This window comes from Diospyros lotus, chromosome 6, assembly GCF_014633365.1.
Source record: "Diospyros lotus cultivar Yz01 chromosome 6, ASM1463336v1, whole genome shotgun sequence".
NCBI classification, from domain to species: domain Eukaryota; kingdom Viridiplantae; phylum Streptophyta; class Magnoliopsida; order Ericales; family Ebenaceae; genus Diospyros; species Diospyros lotus.
This window is the reverse complement of record NC_068343.1, coordinates 12,631,216-12,652,333: the sequence shown is the minus strand read 5'-3', so window position 1 is coordinate 12,652,333 and position 21,118 is coordinate 12,631,216. Positions and strand designations below refer to the sequence as shown.

General features: G+C 35.6%; 1 protein-coding gene across 1 annotated transcript in view; it reads right to left on the bottom strand.

Moving 5' to 3' along the window:
* Positions 1 to 501: 501 nt before the first annotated feature.
* The window catches only part of LOC127804928 (uncharacterized), a 37,993-nt gene continuing 17,376 nt past the window's right edge, over positions 502 to 21,118 (bottom strand). Inside the window, exons 3-13 of the mRNA XM_052342032.1 lie at positions 18,910 to 19,128; positions 18,335 to 18,564; positions 12,734 to 12,808; positions 7,365 to 7,436; positions 7,188 to 7,286; positions 6,955 to 7,023; positions 6,766 to 6,880; positions 5,561 to 5,629; positions 4,987 to 5,314; positions 4,714 to 4,837; positions 502 to 1,826 (exon numbers count right to left, since the gene is read on the bottom strand). Coding sequence (XP_052197992.1) covers positions 912 to 1,826; positions 4,714 to 4,837; positions 4,987 to 5,314; positions 5,561 to 5,629; positions 6,766 to 6,880; positions 6,955 to 7,023; positions 7,188 to 7,286; positions 7,365 to 7,436; positions 12,734 to 12,808; positions 18,335 to 18,564; positions 18,910 to 19,128 — 2,315 coding nt within the window. The 3' untranslated portion in view covers positions 502 to 911. The remainder of the gene's footprint in view (positions 1,827 to 4,713; positions 4,838 to 4,986; positions 5,315 to 5,560; positions 5,630 to 6,765; positions 6,881 to 6,954; positions 7,024 to 7,187; positions 7,287 to 7,364; positions 7,437 to 12,733; positions 12,809 to 18,334; positions 18,565 to 18,909; positions 19,129 to 21,118) is intronic.

The following is a 21,118-nucleotide window of genomic DNA, read 5'->3' as shown; positions in this document are numbered from 1 at the left end:
GTAATAATAGAATTATATATAATTGACCTAAAATTATTGAGGAAATTGTGATTTTTTAATTATATAAATTTAATTTTTAATAAAAAATGTAAAAAAGAATTATTAGTTAAAAATAAAATTATAAGGGGATTTAAGTATCCCAAATTGTAAATTTTGAGAGTTCAGTAAATTTTAGCCTTATTATATATAAAAAAAAGGGATAATACCTGCCAAAATAACTCATAAAAAAAGTAAAAATGACACAATATTTGCTCTAAACATATGTCCTCCTAAAGAAAGAAACATTCCCAAAAATGACAAATCATTCCAACATTCTATTTATGTAACTTTAGCCTCTTTAATAAGATGAAAATGATAACAAATACCGCGAGAGATATGAGAAGACAGGCAAGCAAAATTAATAGTTGGGAAACCTGAAATTGGAGGATTAGATACAGATCCGAATGAATAAAGAAAGAGGGAAACAAGTGTACGAAACAACAACAGGAACAAACAAACAAATAGAGGTCGGCAAAGTGCAAACTACCAATTAAGTGATCCGTCTGCTTTGCCCAAACAAACTGGACTTCAAAAAACCAAGTCACGGAATTATACATATAAAACTTGAATATATTTTATACACCTAGGCAATACAGAACAATTAACACCAAATGGCAACAGAAAACAAAAAAGACACAGAAAAGGAACCCTTCGCTACAAGGTAATGGGAGATGAAAAAAGAGCAGAAAAAAGAATGTAGTAGCCAAAATTATACATGTGCTAGGTCCAAAACTAATCACCTTCCAACTCATGTGACATCAAACTTCATGTCCAATAAAAGAACAGATCATAATGATGATCCCGCAAACCTCACACCAACAGCTTCAAATGAGAACCAAGAAGGATGAATATGAAACCAAGTAACTTTCGCATCAAAAAGCTCGCCAATTGTCTGAATCTCTCCTTGGTGTTTGGCTCTCCAATGATGATGATGTCTTGAACGGCCCACCTGAGCCGAAGGGGTCCGCGTCATCAAAAGAGAAACCGTGACCATCATCAGAGTCTCTGGTGCTACCCATAGAATCAAACCGTGCATAGTCTCGAGTAGAAAATAACCCCCCAGAAGCATCAGACTCCCTAGTGCTGCGGAAGGAATCAAATCTTGGAAAGGAGTCCTGGGGCTGGAAGAAGCCTTGATTGTAATCAGAGTCGGCAGTGCTGCGGAAGGAATCAAACCTTGTGAGGGACTCACGCGGAAAAGATCCACTGTCATGCGTATTGAAGGAATCAAATCTTGAGAAGCTGTCAAATGTGTGCTCTTCCGAACCTTCACTGAACCTTCGAGGGGAGTTGCTATAGTTGTACATGGGGGTGCTAGGAACAGAATCAAAAGCATATGTGCTTTTCTTTTGGAACAGGTTATCTGCCTGCGGCGTGCTTGGGACAGAATCAAACGCAAATGTATTTTTATTTTGAAACAGGTTATCTGCATGTGGGGTGCTTGGGACAGAATCAAAAGCGAATGTGCTTTTCTTTTGAAACAGGTTATCCGCCTGTGGGGTGCTTGGGACGGAATCAAAAACAAATGTGCTTTTCTTCTGAAAAAGGTTGTCTGCCTGCGGGGTGCTTGGAACTGAATCAAATACAAATGAGTTTCTATAATGAACGCTGTTATCCCCCTGAGGGGAGTTGCCAGAATTGTGAAGGGGGGTGCTCGGAACAGAGTCTGCAAAAGCAAATGGGCTCTTCCTTTGGTACAAGTCTTTATGTGAAGAATCTGTTCTTATTGGAGGTAAGCCCAAGTCATCAAAGAAGGTACTTTCGGAGTGCTTGTTTTGACCCATTTCCTGCATACACGGAGAGGGGGAGGGGGGTGTTATGTTCAAATGAATAAAAGCAACTAAAAGACTTCCCCTATGATCTTACAATAAGCTATTTTCAAAGACTACTTAAATGTGAAAAAATAATCTATTTGATAGAAACTCCATTATGCTTGTAATTTTCACATGCCTTCATCAGTACCCCTATATTTATTTACTCTTCTAATCACCCACATTATTAATTTGCTCCCACAAGAGGTTCTTCAGACTGAATTCAGCCAGGTCAGATCAGATGATAATTACAATCACTACATTCTTGCAACTGCCAAGAAGGCTGCACTATCGATTATTAGGACTTGTTTAAAAGAAAAGTCATTTTTAACTCAAGAGATAGATCTAGCTTATAATCCCCAAATTAGAAAAATAGTGTTTCATCAAGAGCAACACAGAAAATATGCCACTGAATGGAATTAATAACTAAGTTTGGTTTGCCATGGGCCCATGGCAGCAAGCAGTCTCAAGACTCTCAACTATCTCATCCTTCTGGACACTAGAAAACATAATAGACAATTCCCCATGCTAATCTAGTTCACGTAGTTCTCAGTTGCTTATCAACCAAATAAAAGTAAAAAAAAAAAAAAATCTGAAACTAAAGGAGACAAAAATTATAAATAAGAAATAATAATTGTCGTGTTTTGCATCGAGTATAGCCTAGAATATTAAGAAGAAATCAGGAAAATTCTCGGGTGAATCAAGCGGCTGGAAAAAAACTAAGTTAGAGAGTCTTAACTTATGTAGTATTATAAGAAGTATATTAGAGATTGTGTTCTCTGTTACGAGACCTTGTAATTACCGCCCTAATTTTTCTATAAATAGGAGGCATAGGTGAGCAATCGCAATTTATCATTCATGAAAATGCTATACGAGTGAATTGCTGTAAAGTGAAAGGAAAGGCTTGTAGAGAGAGTTCTTTGTAATCTCATAGAGCATTGTACTCGTGTGAGAGAAGAGGGTTTTTGTACTGTTTTCTTCAAGATTTCATAGTGAATTGCTCTCGGGACTAAGGCTGGATGTAGGATCGCTATTGTGGTCTGAACCAGAATAAATCTGTTGTGTCTCTTGTTTGGTTTGCGTATCTTTTCCCTATTTCCATTCTATTCTTAATTTGTATTTTCTGTTTCTGTTATTCTGGGGATCAAACCATGTGTGTGTGGCTATTAATTGGTAAAAATTTGATTGATTCCAGCACTCCCAATTCAACAAATTGGTATCAGAGCAAGGTTAACTCATCAAGAAAGACAAGAACCATTAGAAATTGATAGGAATAGTCATAAGAATGGCTTCTATGGCCTCTGCCACTTGATATGATATAGAGGAGTTTGATGGGCAGAATGATTTTGGCCTTGAGAATGAAGATGAGGGCCTTGTTGGCTAATTTAGGACTGGAAGAAGCTCTCAAAGGAGAGTCTAAAAAGCCAGCAACCTATTCTATAGAAAAGAAGAAGGAGATAGGAAAGAAAGCCTTCAATACCAACGATCTTGAGTCTTGGAGACAGTTTTGAGAGAGGTTTCAAAAATGGAAACTGCTACAGAACTTTGGTTGAAAGTAGAAAGCCTATATATGACCAAGTCCCTTTCTAGTAGGCTGTATTTGAAGGCCAAGTTCTTTACCTTTAAGATGCAAGAAGGGCAGAAACTTCAAAACCATATAGATGATTTTAATAAACTATGTCTTCACTTAGAAAACATAGAGGTAAAATATGATGATGAAGACAAAGCCCTAGTTTTATTGCATTCTTTGCCTGAATCCTATGAAACCTTTGTGGACATTCTAAAACATGGTAGAGACACATAGACCTTAGAGAATGTAATTGGAGCATTAAACTCTTAAGGAAATGCAGCAGAAAGTAGAGGGCAAGAACACAGCAGAAGATGTTCTTGTAGTTAGGAGTAGGACAAAAAGAAGAGACTTTAGGAATAGGAGCAAATCTCAGTCTAAATCTAGAAATGACAGAAAAATAATTAAGTGGCATAGGTGGGCAGTCGTGATTTATCATTCATGAAAATGCTATACGAGTGAATTGTTGTAAAGTGAGAGGAAAGGCTTGTAGAGAGAGTTCTTTGTAATCTCATAGAGTATTGTACTCATGTAAGAGAAGAGGGTTCTTGTACTGTTTTCTTCAAGATTTCATAGTGACTTGCTCTTGGGACTAAGGCTGGATGTAGGATCGCTATTGCGGTCTAAACCAAGATAAATCTATTGTGTCTTTTGTTTGGTTTGTGTATCTTTTCCCTATTCCCATTATGTTCTTGATTTGTATTTTCAGTTTCTGTTATTCTGGGGATCAAACCATGTGTTTATGTGGCTATTAATTGGTAAAGATTGAGTGATTCCAGTGCTCCCAATTCAACAACAATAATAATCAATTTGTTCTAAATTATGAAAAGATGACTATGTGCCTCTTAGGGCTTAAGCACATTTTTATTGTTCTAATTTGTAGCCTCTACAACTTTTTGACAGAGTTTCCACCCCCTTTTGGCGGGGCTTTATGGTATGTATGTAACTTTTACTTATCAGGGGAAAAAAAAATCAAAAAGTAAGTTCTACTTGGGCCCAGCAATTTTCACCATCATTTATTTGGAACTTCATTTTCATTTTTTACTGACAAAAAAACTTGTTCTCTTCTGCCAATTAAAAAAACTTCCCTTTGGTTCCCCACCCTTCTCAAAGGGTAAACGCAATGTAACTGTAGGCACACACATATAGGACAAGAATCTCATCTAACATAAAAGAAAAAAAAGGACAAATGATAGAAGGGATATGGATCAAAACCTAGCATACATAATCACACAGTGTATCTCTAATTAATGGACTGCACAAAATTGATTGCCACGTCAAGAAATTTTCATATACCTTAGAAGAACCATAACTGAAGTCCCAGGCTGAGTCAGTATCATAATGAGTGTCAAATGTACCCCAGCTTGGTTCATCAAAGCTTTTATCCCCTGAGAGAACAGATTCAGCTCCCCTATGTTCACTGCACAAGTATGATTTTACTTTTAGATTTTCAATAAGAATTAGCCTTCTTCTGCAATATATGATGGAACAATAATGTGAAGTCTTAGCTATTAATACAAAAGTGAAAGCCAACAAAAGAGGAAGAAAGATACAAATTAAAGCCCATACCTCTGGGTCTCTGCAGCATGGGGTGAGCCATCTGCATTGAAGCTTTTTCTAGATGGAGAATTTTGAAACTTCTCAGATGGGCTCTCAGAAGCATGACTTGGACTGCCTGGTGGACTTCTAGCTACATTGTCTTTGCTGTTAGTGTCATTACGGTTCCCTTCCTCTCCACCTGGTAGCGGCTCTGACTTCTGATCAGCATTATCTGAAGAAACATCTGCTACATTATCTTTTATGGAAGATGCTTTGCTTTGAACAGAGGAGGATGTTGATTTAGGAGGGGCTATGACATTTTGCACATCAAGAGTGAGCTCGTTGACAAATTTGAAACCTGTAAGTGGTAAGAATTAATCAAGGACACAACCACAAAGTTATACACTTCGTTTGGATTCCCAAAACCAGAATCTGTACATACTTGGGCAAATCAGAAAGGGAAGTTGGATGCATTTTAAATGCCAATACAAATACGATAAAGCAACAAGTAGTAGGGCTACTAGAACCCAGTCATCAAACACTTCTCAGCAAGGGGATATTTGAATGGAATTTCCAATTAATCTCATAAGCAAATGTGGCCTACCTTCATCTTCAAACTTATCCCAATTTTCATCCCAATCAGCCGCGCCTTCTTGGATACCAGGTTGCCAGCCTTAACAAAACCAACAAGAAAGGAAGACAAAGATAAATGTTATTAACAAGATCAGAAGAAAAGATGAGATAAATCAGAGAACGGAACTATTTTTATCTTGCATCTCCGAAAGAGGGAACTTTTGTTAAGTCTTCCTAACATTTTCTGCCTAACCATTATAAAAAAACCAAATTAATTTTGCTTCCTCAAAATATATGGCTGCCTAAGAGTTGATATGTCATATGCCAACAGACAAAGAGTCAAGCAGATCTTTCAAAGTAATTTCCAAACAGTTCAAACTTTGTGAAGGAGAGTAACCAGCCTGTGCCACAATATAAGAAAGATGAAATGGTCTCTTAATATTGAGTTCGACTCCAAGCAAAATATATATATATATATATATATTCAGTTTGAAAAGTATGCCATGGAAGTTCAAAATAATAAAAGACAGTAATCTACTAAAGGAGAGACCTAAGAATTAAAAAACAAGATAGAAATTGACCAAAACCCAGTTCAACTAAAAGAGTTACATTAGGAAATGCAATGCATAAGTTTAGTTAACCAGAAAGGTAAAAGAACAAAACATTAATCAACCTAGTCAAAGAAACTAGAATCCAGTATATTATGTTATACATGAAACTGGGAAAGAGATTTGGGACAAAAAACAAAAACCAAGAACAGTACTAGATATCAAGAAACATTAAGGGCAAACCATTTGGTTTGATATGCCAGTGTTTGCAACCAACTCTAACCATAAATTCATCACAAATCCTAGAAAAAGTTTTGCTGAAGGGTGAGTTCAGTTCTGAATGTAAAGTCCTTTCTTACATTACTGGAAAGTAGAAAATATATGTATTAATGTGAGTAGGGATGCAAATGGGTCCCCAATGGGGACCAATTAATCCCATTTAACATTAAAACAAATATAAAAATGAGGGTATAGGTATAAGGCTCCTTTGAAAATGTATTGAAACAAGTATGTAAATGGGGTTAATTGGGGCCCCATTTACATCCCTAAATGTGAGCCCAGATATAAGAAAAAAATTAATGTAAATATCGGGTTAGAGCCTTTGGAATAAACAGTTGTCAAAAGATACTTCAAAATTGTCCAAAAACAAGTATGGTAACACCAGAATGTTGGTAATGCAGAAATTTACCAAAAGGTAGTTCAACCAGTGAGGTTGGTTTTGCACGCAATCCGTAGCTTTTGCAGCGTTCATTCAAGGATTTCACCAGCTCTTCCAGTTCTGATAGAATTTGATCAGCATTAGCCTGCCAAGACCAGAAAACTGCAATCAGAAAAGTCTTTTGAGGGTCTCAAGAAAGTAATCAGCACCAGGATATACCTGAATGCTATCAGCCTTTCCATCTTGTTCCATTTTGACAATTGACCGGTACAACTCCATTTTTTTCTCCTAAAAAGAATTCAGCACAATAGAATATTACTCAAGGAGGACTTTAAAAGTAAATCACAGAATATCAGTACTTACTGCACCTGTGCACCATGGACATTTGAACTAGATAAAAGCCGAAAACAGTTATTTCCCATCATTAAACTGAAAGAGGTTACTGATATTACCTGAATATCACGAAATGTGGCCTCTTGAATACTTAATTTAGAGGCTACATCTCCACTCTGCTTGTATTTCTCTTCATATTTTTTTCCAAGTGATTCAGCCTAAAAAAATTGTCCATTAGAGCAGTAAGGAACAAAAGTTAATGTGGACAGCGTAAAAGGGCTTGAAGACTTAAGTACCTCACGTTTATCTGCTGATGTCCTCTCAGCGATCTCATTTAATCGATTGTCACATCTGCTTTTGTATAAAATCTGATACCAAACAACGCATCATCATTAAGGGTACAAAGCAATAAATCCAGTATCAGTTTTCCAAAACCTAGGCAACTACTGCCCAAAGAGAAAATAACAAACAAAGAAAATATATTATTCTCCCATGTAACTCAGAGAACCAAAATTATGAATAATATTATCACATTCTATTTGTCTAGAGAGATATCAGGAGTGAGAATTGAGTTGTCTATACAAGACAACAAAGATCCATATTAGCTAATCCACCCTGATCAACTACATGATTTTTAAGATTTTCCTGCAAAGATCACTTTGAAAAGGATTAGATGTCTGCCTATGATTAGTCCAACAACTGGACAAACTAAATGGAAGTTGCATCTGAAATAATTGTTTACCCAATCCAGAACTAAAACAATTTGACCAAAAATAAATTCCAGACAATTAGCACTATACATGAATGCATCAAGGAAATCACTACAACAACTTATGAAACACTTATTGCCCTAAATACAAGTCAATTGACATTATAGATGCTGTGCCACTGACCCTTGGTTAGGATAAAGTGCAGTTGATAACAATATTTTTAGATTAAATTAGCAATTTTGTCATTATCTTTCATTTTCATTGCCATAGAAGCTAAAGTTCTGGGCACCACCTATGATAAGCTACCAAGCGGCAGATGCCTCCAAATCTGGAGCATACATAACATCAAAGCATCAAAAAGATGGATTATAAGTGGTCCTGAGAATCACAGAGATCTTTTCAAAGGGCTTAGGGCTGGTTCCAGGATTTCCAACAACTATGTAGTGGTCAGGTAATAAGAGTTTGGAAATTGAGAACAATAGTTTCAAGTTTACAGCTACAATATGAAGATAGCATATGGTGTGAGGATGAGTGTAATAAGTTACCAAGGATGAGTATCATTGGTTTTTAACAACATATAACCATAACACAGCTTTCTTCATGTTAAAGAGTGGGCACAAATAGTAACCAATTGGCTAATCAAAAAAGTAGAAAGCTGAAGTCTTAGAAAGAAAATAGGCATAAGGATGAATGCAACAAGGTACTACGGGAAAAAGATTTTTGAAGGGAGAAAAAAACAGAGAGAGAGTTAATAACTCAATCGTCCCTCTAACTTCTAATGTTGACTTTTAATTTTTTTTGCACAAACCCTCCAACTCTCACTTTGAAGTGAGCGTAGGTCAATCTGTTTGTAAGTGTGAGAAGACCTCTTATATTATATAACAAGCCCTTCCTATTTGACCTAATTTCAGCATATAAACAAAGCATATGTTGACAAAATCATAGAAACATAGAGGAATAAAGAAAATCAATGGTTGTTTCAAGTAAAATGTCTAATTATTGATCATATATTAATTTTTATCAGCCATACCATTTAAACTAAAAATGTACTTAGGACAATCAATCCTTCATTTCCTCTACATCTGTTTTTTAATTATTATTTTCTTAAGTTAAACCTTAAAATTCAATCATAAGAAACACAATACACCAGGATAATATACCTTATTGTTGTTAATAGATTAGACTACACAAACTATAACAAGAAAGTTGGAGGGCTTAACTAGAAATTTTAAAAATTTAAGGTTGGCATTAACACTAGATTGTAAGTTGGGAGGGACTACTTAATAGTTTACCCAAAAGGAATATGACAGAAACAAGGTGGGTGGTGGGTGGCAACTATGGGACAAAGGAAAATTAGACCATATCAGCATTATACTTAAATTAGAAAGTAGCAAGAAGGGTAGTCATTCCTGCCCGTTAAGAAGAAAAAAGACTAAAGAAATACATAGGGTGAGAAAATGGTGATTATTAAAGTGAGGCTGGATTCTGCATTAGATATGTTCTTGTTGCAAAGCTATCTTTGATATCTTTGACTCAATACCACTCCCACAAGAGCAAAACGGGCATGCTTAATGTTACAATATTAAAATAGAATCACAGGACAGTTTACACAAGTTGAAATCTGGAAGGAAACTCTGGCAGCAATATTCTAATGAAGGAAAGAGAATAGTAATTTAAATACCTTACAGAGATCCAAGCAAATCACCGTAATAGAGGCCAATGCAAGATTGAGGCCGATATCACAATTTATGTTGAACAAGAGAGCAAAAAGGAACACAACTGAATTCGAGGAGGAATAATTAACTGGAAAACATATCATGTTTGTGGCAGGTTAAAAGTTCCATGTGGAAAGGAACTATGGCAATGACACGAAATAAAGGAAAGATAATAATAATTTCAAAACCTTGCGAAGATACAAGCAAATCACCTTAAGGAATGACAATATAAGATTGTGATGACCATTCACATCTTTATGTTAAGGGGAAATGATGAACCGGAAGATGTCACAGTACAAACTAGCATCCCTCCATGTTATCATTGATTCTCAATCAATTAAAAGGGCAACCCTATTGCACAATGCTTCTGTTTTTGCAAGAGTTGAGGAGAGGTCATTGTTGAAAGCATCCTTACCCTTACTTTGCAAAGGGGTTGTTTCCACAATATAAACCCATATCCTTCTAGTCACAAAGGAGCAATCTCACCATTGCTACTAAGCTTGCCCTTGATTGTCCATCAATTATGTGACTATAGTTTTCTCGATCAAATAATTCAAACAAATGTAAATAACATTGCTACTTCAATGGAAAGGGTACTCTTTTTTCTCTATACATAGGTGTGAAAGATGTTATGGAAAAATCTGCAGGTAAAATGATCACTTTCCTTCTACCACATTCAATTCCCCATTTTGCACATCCCAGAAACCATAGTTTCTCCAATATTTGCCCTACTACTCCCTAGGTTCTTCCATAAGGCACACTGCTTCCCACAGCTCAAACTAATCAAAGTCCAGAGCAGCCAAGTAGTTGCTTTATACTTGTTATATTATGAGGATAGAATCTTAATATACCAATAATTGTTAAAGGAAGCAAAATTGAGCTTTTTATGTTACAGAATAGCACTTGTTGGGCTTTACTAATAAAGGCACTCAGGTGTCTTACATAACTATTAGTTCTCTGCAGAGATTGCAGCATCTATCTCCTAGTAGCTACCTTGCACAAAGCCAGTAAGCTACAGCTAGAACTGTGGAGTCTTCTTTCCTACACCTATCTCTCTTCCATTATAAGAGAGTAACTAGATAGGAATTTCTTTCTTGTATAAGGGCCTCCCACAATTCTCTGATATGGTTATGCACTTGTCTGGTATAAGTTTCAATAAAGGCATTGTTTTAGGCATTACCTCCAGTTATATGGTGGATTCAAGAGTTTCAGACCATAACAGGTGGTAATGTGAAAAGGAGTTAACACCTGTGTCAGAATTGAATTCTGACGGGGAAATTCTCCTTGAATTGAGGAGAATTGGTAAATTGAGGGGGAAGAACAAAGAGAAAAGAGGGGGAAACGAGAGTTAAAGAGAGAAGAGAGAAGAAGTGGCGGGAGAGAGATTTTGTATTGATAATTCTCTGAATGGTATGGAGCGGTATCAGTGTGCTTTATATACTGATCCGGCTCCCATAATAGGTGTCAATGACCACTTGATCAACAATTACAAAATAGTTTGAATTTGAAAATTAGGCCTAACTGCCCAACTAATATTCCCGTCTATTCAAACAATCAACTAATTACAATTCACCCAGCTATATCAACTGCAATCCTGTGACAACCTGGCACCATCGGATATGATTCCCTTTTATATCCTCTTCCCTGATAGCAGCATTCTCTTGCAATTAATTGTCTGGAAATCTACTTTCAAATCATATGCAGTACTTTTGTTTAGTCCCACAAACCATCCTTTTCCTCCAGAACATTGAAAATGTAAGATATATCTCCCTATCATTCTTGGACCCCAAACTTCCCTATATTTATGACAATAGCAGGAAAATGTTTTACAAAATGAAATCTATATAAGAAACAACTAATCATGAACTTATGGGTACCGATTTGTGCCAACACATGGAACTTGACTAGATTGCACCATATAAAAGGGCTACATCAAATTTAAGACTGATGCCATCGGCAACATGTCCCAGTGAGCATTCTTGGATTTTTTTGATAACTATGTCATACTATTATAGGGACCACCTCCACATTTCTCTAGCGCTAACAGAAATACTGGCTAAAATTACAAGAAGAAATTTCCATAACTTGAACAGGCTGTCAAAATTACAGAAGTTCCTAACTATCACCTGAAGATCTTTACTATAAAGAACACTTCAAATGCATGGTTTGAGCCAGGAGCAACAAGAGAAAGAAATTGCTGGAAAATCATTACTATATTCACAGGTTGAGGAAGTCACAACACAGAAATTATTTCCCATTGCTTGTACCCTCCAAAGACAATTTCAACATTCATCAATAGTGAGCTAAAAGCAACTGGTTTAACAGGGAACCCCCATTTTCCAAATTCTGCTGCATTCTTATTTGCTCTCTAACTCAAGGACTGTTTTACCCAAAAATTATAGTTGACCAAGGACAAGAAAGGTCTAGAAAATAGACAAGTCCTTACGGGTTAGGATGCTTTCAAGTTTCTCAACTTTAATTATAACATGACTTAATGATACTGAAATAACTAAGACACGTAGCGTATTGACAACAAGCTTCAATTGACCCAATATTATTTATAAAGAAAGAAGAAAACTGTAACTTTCCAAGAAATGTGGTTGGAGGAGAGGGGGTGAACAGACAAGAATGAAGCAAAACAAGATTCAATAAAAATCTATTTCAAGGAATGAAGGGAATACGCGTTTACGTCATTTCCTTTTTATTACTCATTCTTTTAAAGTTATATCATCACTCTTCTTTGAGGAAGTATTTTTTATTCTTCATATTTTGTCATCCATCCAAGCATGTACTTTAAGGATAATTTTTCTTTTCAAAGGGGTGATCAATAAATACCAGGAAACTTTTCTCAACCCTGAAATCAATTATGTAAAGAGAAAGAAATGTTCTCAACCCTGAAATCATTTGGAAATAACCTATAGAGAATCTTCGTAAGTATGATCACACCCATGCAACTTTTTCATGTTTTCATTGAATTGATGGTACTTTATCAGCTGGTCATATATTTTATCTTCTAATGTTTATGTTTCAGCGCCCCCCCAAAAAAAAAAAAAAAAAATTCTCTCTTCTTCAACCAGCCAATCCTCATGGCACTGTCCCAGGACTAACTTTTTAAGACGTAATCTTAATCCCAAAATGTTTTGAAGAATAAATCAAATGATTCATTCTTAACAAGGTGTGCACAATAAATTACTGGAGGGAATAACAAGAATCAAAAAGGAAAAAGTGGCGAACACTCACAAGTTCCTGCATCTTGGTGCGGAAGAACTCAATCTTCTTTCTAGAATCTAAAATTTCCTTCTCCAATTCTTCTACCTGAAATCAGAAATAGAAAGATTTATCATTATACTGATCTGAAAAAGGAAGTTTCTTGGTAACAACCCTTGCACACTTCAAATCGAGTGAATTTATTCCCCAAAAGAACTTCAAAATAAACAAGGCTTCAGAGTGAAATTGATGCAGTTAGCACAGTACTGCAGCCCAAAGAAAAAAATAAGAAGATAATTCGTCAGAGCAATTTTGCCTCAATAAGCACTGAACTCTAAGAAGAATTAGATATAGAAAATTTCAAGAACAAAAAGAAATGGAGCTCTCTGCAAGGTTTCCGTATAATTTCTTTATTAGATCTCACCAATAATACAAGACAGATCAAAACATAAATGAAGAACTTTATTAAAAAATTAAGTATTCCAAAAATAGCCTACACTTTTAATTTATATATACTTGCTCTTTCAGAATATAAGGATACAAGATAATAAAATTAAATTCGTGAATTTTTACTTACAAGATGTTTATATATTTCCAATATAACTGGCCTTGGGATGAAAGCAAACCGAGTAAAGGCATGGCTCACTAGATTAGCCCCAGTATTTTGTTCATAAGTTTAGATCCTGACATCAGATTGACCTGATTCTTGCACCATGGAAAGAAAAGATTCAAAGACCTATAATTTTTTCTCCCAAATAAAATGTTGTGAAACATGTTTCCCCTCAAAACTGAGCTGGAAGCCAACTCAATTCAATGAAGAGCAGAAATTCAAAACTCCCAGAGTTAGGGTGAACAAGAAGTCAAAACCCTTGGGCAATGGACAGGGAAATAAGACTGGCCAAAGCAAAATGAACACATAGGAACATCACTAGCCAAACCACTTATGCACTCAATAACAGGTTCCTATCTACAGCTGGTCCAGATAGAGGAGGGTTGTGTTAGGTAGTCAACGGCTAATGTAACACTTGTCGAATCAAATAATGTGAATTACAGACAAATGAAAAACCGTTGGGCATATCCCTTCACAGAGAAGTGCTACACTGCTCAAACATGGTGGGAAAGTTAGAGTAGCTACATTGGCGCCCAGATGTAGTCTTAAATTTGCAAGGATTCTTGCATTTTCATGGATGGATGTGTGTAAAGAAGTACAAGATCAAAGATTAAGGATTGGATCATGAGATATTGAGACTTTGATAGGAACATCTACATAAGTGGGGATTACTATGCATAAAACTTTAAAAGATGGGATAGTGGATGTGACAAGAATAGGAGACAGGATTATTATAGCTAAAGTTCTGGAACAAGAAACCTTGAACATTGTTCATACTTCATACATATGTCAGCAAGTTGGATTAAGAGAGGAGATAGAGACAATTTTGGGAAGATTTAGATGTTGATAAAAGAAATAACTAGAAGTGAGAATATTATTATAGGGGGGTGACTTAAATGGTCATGTGGGTAAAAAGGGAATGGGTATAGAGATGTACGTGCAGGTCATGTATTCAGAGAAAAAATAGTAAGAGTAAGAATATTTTGGATTTTGCCATAGCATAAAAACCCATCATAGCCAACACTAGGTTTAAAAACTGAGATGAACACTTAATCACATATAAAAATGGCTTATTAACTACCCAAATAGACTACTTTCTTATGAGACAAGAGAATGACTTATGTTGTAAGAATTGTTGAGTTATAGCATGAGAATGTCTAACAAATCAACAAACTTATAATCATTGATGCGAAATGGGGGATAAAAAATGATTTAAAAAAAAAACGAAACCCAAGAATCAAATTATGGGATTTAAAAGGTGAAAAACAAACTATTTTCAAGGAAAGAGTTTGTGGCAAAAGAGATCGGACAGGGAGAGAGGAAAAATGAAGTAGCTTGAAATGGCTACTACTATTCAACATACGACAAAAACGGTTCTGGGAGAGAAAGGTAAAAGTCTCAAATCAAAGAGAGTCATGGAGGTGGAATGAAGAGGTACAAAATAGAATCAAAATTAAGAGAGCTTGCTACAGGACTCACTGTAATAAGGAAAACATATAGAGGTATCATTTGACCAAAAAAAGAAGCAAAAATGGTAGTTAGTGACGCATAGTAAAAAAACTTAAGAAAAATTATACAGATGACTTGATACAAAAGATAGAGAAATATATATATATATATATAGAGAGAGAGAGAGAGAGACAGAGAAAGAGAGAGAGAGAAACTAGCTAAACCAAGAGAAAGAGACGAGATTTGAGCCAAGTGAAATGCATGAAGGACAAAAACTAAAAGTACTGGTAAATGAGAGGGCAATCAAGGAGATATGGAAGGAGTAGTTCTTGAAGTTATTTAATGAAGGTGGAGAAACAGGCATTATGTTGCAACATCTTAGTAACTTCAAAGATAGGAATTACATATTTTATAGACATATATGTTGAAACGAAATAAAGCAACCATTGGAAAAGACAAAGAATAATAAACCAGTTCAACCGGATAACATGCCAATAGAAGCATGGAAATACATAGGACAAGAGGGCATTTTTTGGTTAATGAAATTATTCAATGTGATCCTTAAATGAAAAAGGATGTCAGACAAATGGAGTAAGAGCAGTTTGGTGACTATCTACAAGAATAAAGGAAGTGATCTCAGTCATGAAAATCATAGAGGAATCAAGCTAACAAGTCACAATATGAATTTTGGGAAAACAGTGATTGGTTAGAAATTAAGAAGAGAAACCAAGGTGTCTAAAAACCAATTTGGTTTCATGCTAGGTAGGTCAACAATGGAAGCTATATAATTGCTGAAGTGTCTAATGAAAAAGTATAGAGATAAACAAAAGGATTTACATATGATGTTTATAGATTTAGAGAACCTTATGATAAAGTTCCTCAATAAATCTTATGGAGGGTTTTAAAGAAAATAAGGATCTGAATTGCTTATATATAGGTTAATTAAAATATGTATTATGGAGCAAAAAACACATGTTAGAGCACGTGGAAAGACACTAAAGTTTTTCCCATTACAATTCAATTACATTATGGATCTGCTTTAAGCTCTTACCTATTTGCCCTATTAATGAATGAACTCACTAAATATATCCAAGCAACGGTACCTTGGGGTATGCTATTTGTCAATGACATTGTGTTGATGGATGAGATAAAAGCCAGTGTAAATAGTAAACTTGAGAAATGGAGGAAAATTTTAGAATCCAAATGTTTTTAAGTTAAGTAGATTGAACACCGAATATTTTGAATCTAAGTTTAGTAAAAATATAAGTGTGGATGATTTTATGGTAAAACTGCATGATTAAGTCATACCAACAAAAAATCAACTTATATACCTTGGCTTCATTAAAAAAGATAGGGAGATTAAAGCTGATAAGTGCATCTGATGTTTTTAAGTGATAGTAAGATTCATTAAAGGTAAAATAAAAATTTTATAAAACAATTATAAGACCAACCTTTTTAGATGGTGTAAATATTGGACAATAAAGCACCGAGATGTGCAAAATATGAGCACAAAGAAGATAAAGATGTTAAAATGAATGTACGGCCAATAAAAGATAAAATTAAAAACAAGATTGTTGAAATGTTGTCTCGAGTATATGGTATAAGAAGATGATGGCAGTAGCAGTGAGTGATGGCAATGCACTAGAGGGCCATTGAAGAATTAGATAGAAGTGTATATCTCAAACTGTAATTAATGGAAATTGGGAGGGGTTAAACTGTAAATATCTAATGTCTTCTCTAGGGATAACTGCCCACTCTATAAATAGAGTGCTAGGGGGTGTGTGTGGCCATTCTATTATCTTCTATTCTAACAAGTGCATTGTATTCTCTGAGAGGAAGGCTAGAGTTCTGTTTTTAGCTTTGTAATCTTGGGAGAGAAGTTGTTTTTGTACTTAGGAATAGGGGGGAGATCTTGCTATTGTACTGGTCAGTTTCTTTGCTTATAAGACCGCTCGGGGTGCTCTTTGAAGGCTGGACGTAGGTTTCCTCAAAGGAAACTGAACAAGAATAAATTTTGGCGTTTGTGTGATTTGTTTTCTGTTTCTTGTTCTTATTTTCTTTCAGTTCGTTTGCTTAAGTTTTCTGTTTCAATTCCTATTATCACCAGGAGGATTTGTGCATGTTGAGAGAGGCCTATATCATCTAAGTGTAATTCCACATAGTCCTAGGTTAACAAAGATTATTTGTAATAAGATTGGAACGGCTATTATTGAAGATAAGATGTGAAACTTGATTAAGATGGTTTAGTTCTATGAGAAGAAGACCAAATAGACTTCTATGAGGAGAGTGGATAAAATGGAACAAGTATCTAGCAAAATGTGTAGAAGATAAAGATCAAGAAAAACTTTTGACAGAGACACTTAGGTATGACATTAGTTGTAAGAGCCTTATAGAAAATAAGACCATATACAAAGATGGCTACCAAGCTAGAATTCATATAGCTAACGTCGCATAGTAGGATAAATACTTGATATGTTGTATCCTTTTATTTTGATTTCCTAAATTCCTAGATTCAATTACGACATGAATGAGGAGTAAAATTCTCAAGCAGGGATACATGCTACTGTGTATGGGATTTAGAGTCCCACGTAAAAAAATTTAAACCCCCTTACTACTGTTACAAATACCCCTCTTGGGATAGTGTTTTGTTCATGTCTTGAGTGTTGTTGATTATTATTAATACAAGGGTTTTCCTTGTGCTTTCTTCTTTAGTTGAGGATTCCTAGAGTCTTAAGTATTTTTGTATCCTTGAGTTGGCATCCTGAGATGGTGATTTAGCCAATATTTGTTGTAGTGGGGTTACTAACCTTGCCAAGACAGACAACCTTGTTGTAGTGAGGTTATCAACCTTGCAAGATCGACGCCTCCTTAGGATGTCCCTATGTCAAGTAGTCCCTTCAAGTAATGAATATCATAATTGAGGGAGTACCATGGAACATGCTTACTAATTCTGGATGATCTACAATACCCTCTAAATAAGATGATACAAACTAGACTGCCAAGGGCAATATCATACACACGTTGAGAACCATATGGATACAAAATAACATCAAAGGAATGCCATGCTCGGGCATTATTGGTAAAGTACCCATTCCTTAGTAATCAAAACCCAAAATTCAAGCAGACAAATTTCTTTGCATCTTAGACAAATGATTCTATAAATATTATCAATTTTCCAAGTTGTCACAAATCATGGTTTGTGTCAGTATCCATGTCCTCTCTATACCTGTGCTTCTTAAGCAATAACCATAAATCAGATTCACTCACAAGCCACTATTTTAACAACTTTATACTTATCACATCATGCACAAGTAAGGAAGGATATTAATCCAGCAAACAGGTTAACACGTGAATAGAGAATCTAAAAATTCTGTGTATTAAGAGACTGCAAAATAATCGGAGCTTGTTTTCATGTAAATGGAATTTATTAAAGGACATTCCCAATGCAAGAGGCTCCCAAGTTTGTGAGGGTAAATGGAATCATTATTTTACTAAAAAAATAATCTAGCAAATAACCCAATCTTTGGCATGCCCAAAGAGCAGATAATTTAGTAAACACGAGAAACAGGGAATACCTTTTTATTTGCTTCAGTTGCCTCTTGGAACTTTGAGTTCAGCGAATTCTGTTCTTCTTCACTAAGCTGGCTCGTTAGATGCTTTTCCAAAACTGGAACTTTGGATTTTTGTTGAGTAGGCTGCACATCTTCATCAGGGAGACGGACTGGAACCTGAGTTGTTTGTCTTGCTCTAGCAACAGCAGCAGTCACTGCCTGGGCACCACGTACAACTTGTGCTTGTTGCAAACCTATTGACAAAAATGACAAAATATATCGAGTTTATGTTACTCCTTCCAGAGCAACATGTAGCATTTGATGCAAAAAGAGTAGAAGAGCAATTGAGGACTTCAAGCATTCAATTCATTGTCTGAATGGAACCATTCTCGGGGGCTCTATTTTTGTGGTTGAGGAAGGGCATTTCTTTCTGCTGCTGCTTTTTTGCAGTTTCTAGATAAGTTTTTCTTACCTGGACATACATAGACACCTTGTTTTGCTCTTTTTTTCATACATGGTTCACCCACTCTTGTTAGTTTTCTTCTATTGATATTCTATTAAAAAATTATTGAAAAAATAACTCATAGGAAAATGTGTACCAGGAGTAGGTCTCCAATTTGCATTGCCATAAGCAGTGGCAGGTTGACCAGAGGCAGGCAACAGCGTATCATCAAACATAATATTAGTGGGAAGCGTTCTAGGAAGAGGCCGGCCTTCCCTATACCGTTCCATCAGGTACAGTGCAATACAAAATTCTCTCAGCGAAAGCATGCTGTCATTATCTTGATCAGATAAATCCCACACCTCTTTTAAGATCTCTGACACACCAATAACAAAAGCATGATAAATATACTGTTTTGGGAGGAATATTGAAGACAAGGATATCAAGATTTTAATCAATTCCAACTAGTTTGTAAAGTATATGCAACAAATTTCTTGCATAAACCAGGAAGGGAAAAGGCAAGAAAGAAAGATTTTGTCTAGATACAAAGGGTTAACTACATACCAAGTAACTGGATTAAATATATATATATATACACACACACACACATGCCAAGAGATTGGACTTAAAAACATAATGAGCTCCCCACCCTCAAAGGAGAGAAAAAAATGGAGTTAACCAAACAATAGAACAATAAGCATATGATTCCTTTTCCGCATTTTGTTATCTAATTAAGCCATGGTCCTATTTTCAACACATAAACAATTTTTCCAGCATAAACAATCCAACCATCTTTGCTCAAAAACAGTGGCCTAACCACAACGTTTCTTTTGCCAATGCCACCAAAACTGACCTTAGAAAATAAGCCATAAGAATTACAGACAGCAAATCTGATCCAGAAATAGAGACTACAATGGATGTTCTCAAACTTCAACAGAGATCCAAATGGAACCAGAAGCCAAGATAGCTTAATACCACAAGATTCACGGATGCATCACCTTAATTTTAGACAACTGAAACTACATGAGAAAGAAGTCATCATTCACAACAATTTTCATTCACTCTTTCCAGTCTCAGTTTGATTAATCCAGACTTCAGACCGTAAGGAGACCTATTGCATCTTGTTGCTTCTTTGATACTCACAAGATCAACTCTCAAACATCCTGAAAAAGATGAGGAGGATTCCACGTGGAAAGAACATAATTTGACAATCAGCAACTTGGCCTCAGAGTCAAACATCCTATATCACAATGGTGGCTACACCACGGTTACACAGATTCTTTTAACCCTTGTGTACACATATTTTCCAGATGTGATAGGACTCAAGTACGGGATACGTGCCCAGTCCCTACAACCAAGGCAGGCACTTTTACTTTCTCATTTTAACAATTCTTGAAGAACAAGAAGCTCACATGTAAAAGAAGACAAATTTGTGCTGTCATGAGGATGCGAGATAAAAATCCTTTTTACTCCCTAAATTTCATTCAATTTCAAGTACATTCCGAACTAATAAACATCATCGTACGTCAATTATTGAAATATACGCTTTATATCTAAAATGTTCACAATGTGACACGTACTTGCACTTAGCTTCCAGACACATCAGAATAGCTTAAGATTAAGGGTTTATGGAAGGTTCACAATTAGATACACCACCAAATTCTTGAACACAAACCCGTATAACCTAGGTTGTACTTGCAAAAATAAAATAAAATAATAAAATTAGAAAGAAGGGCGTCCTCAGTGCACAATGTTCCCTGCTTTGCAAGAGTCAAGGAATGTCATTTTTGTACTCAGCCTTAACTTTGCTTTGCAAAGAGGCTATCTCCATGACTTGAACTCTTGACCTTCCAATCGCAAAAGAGAAGCTATTAAGGCTCACCATTTCACAAAAAAAAAAAATTAGAATATGGATTTTCAATATCAAGAGAGATATCAAAATGGATGCATTGAGTCAACCAGAATAATATAAGACATGAGAAATTAGAGCAAGCAAAGAAAACATGATTACAAGGAGGACTAAGAAAATTGTAAGTAAAATAACATAAATTGAAAGCAGCCCAGTAGTCTATTGTTCATATACATCCCAGAACCCAATAAAATTGAATCAACCGGCAAAGTTCATGCTACACAGTGGCATAGCACCAGCTTTATAAAGCTCAAAGAGTTAAATAATATGAAAACCTTCTATACTGCTCCACATATATTTCCATCCCATAAGGAACCTGGAGTTTACCCAGATAGTACTTCTAGACAATCCTATAATACACTTTCTCTAATTCTACAAAAAGTGAGTTCAATCTCCCATATCTTTATGGTAAAAACTTGAAAGCTTGTGAATTTAGAATATCTCCTTAATTTTCATG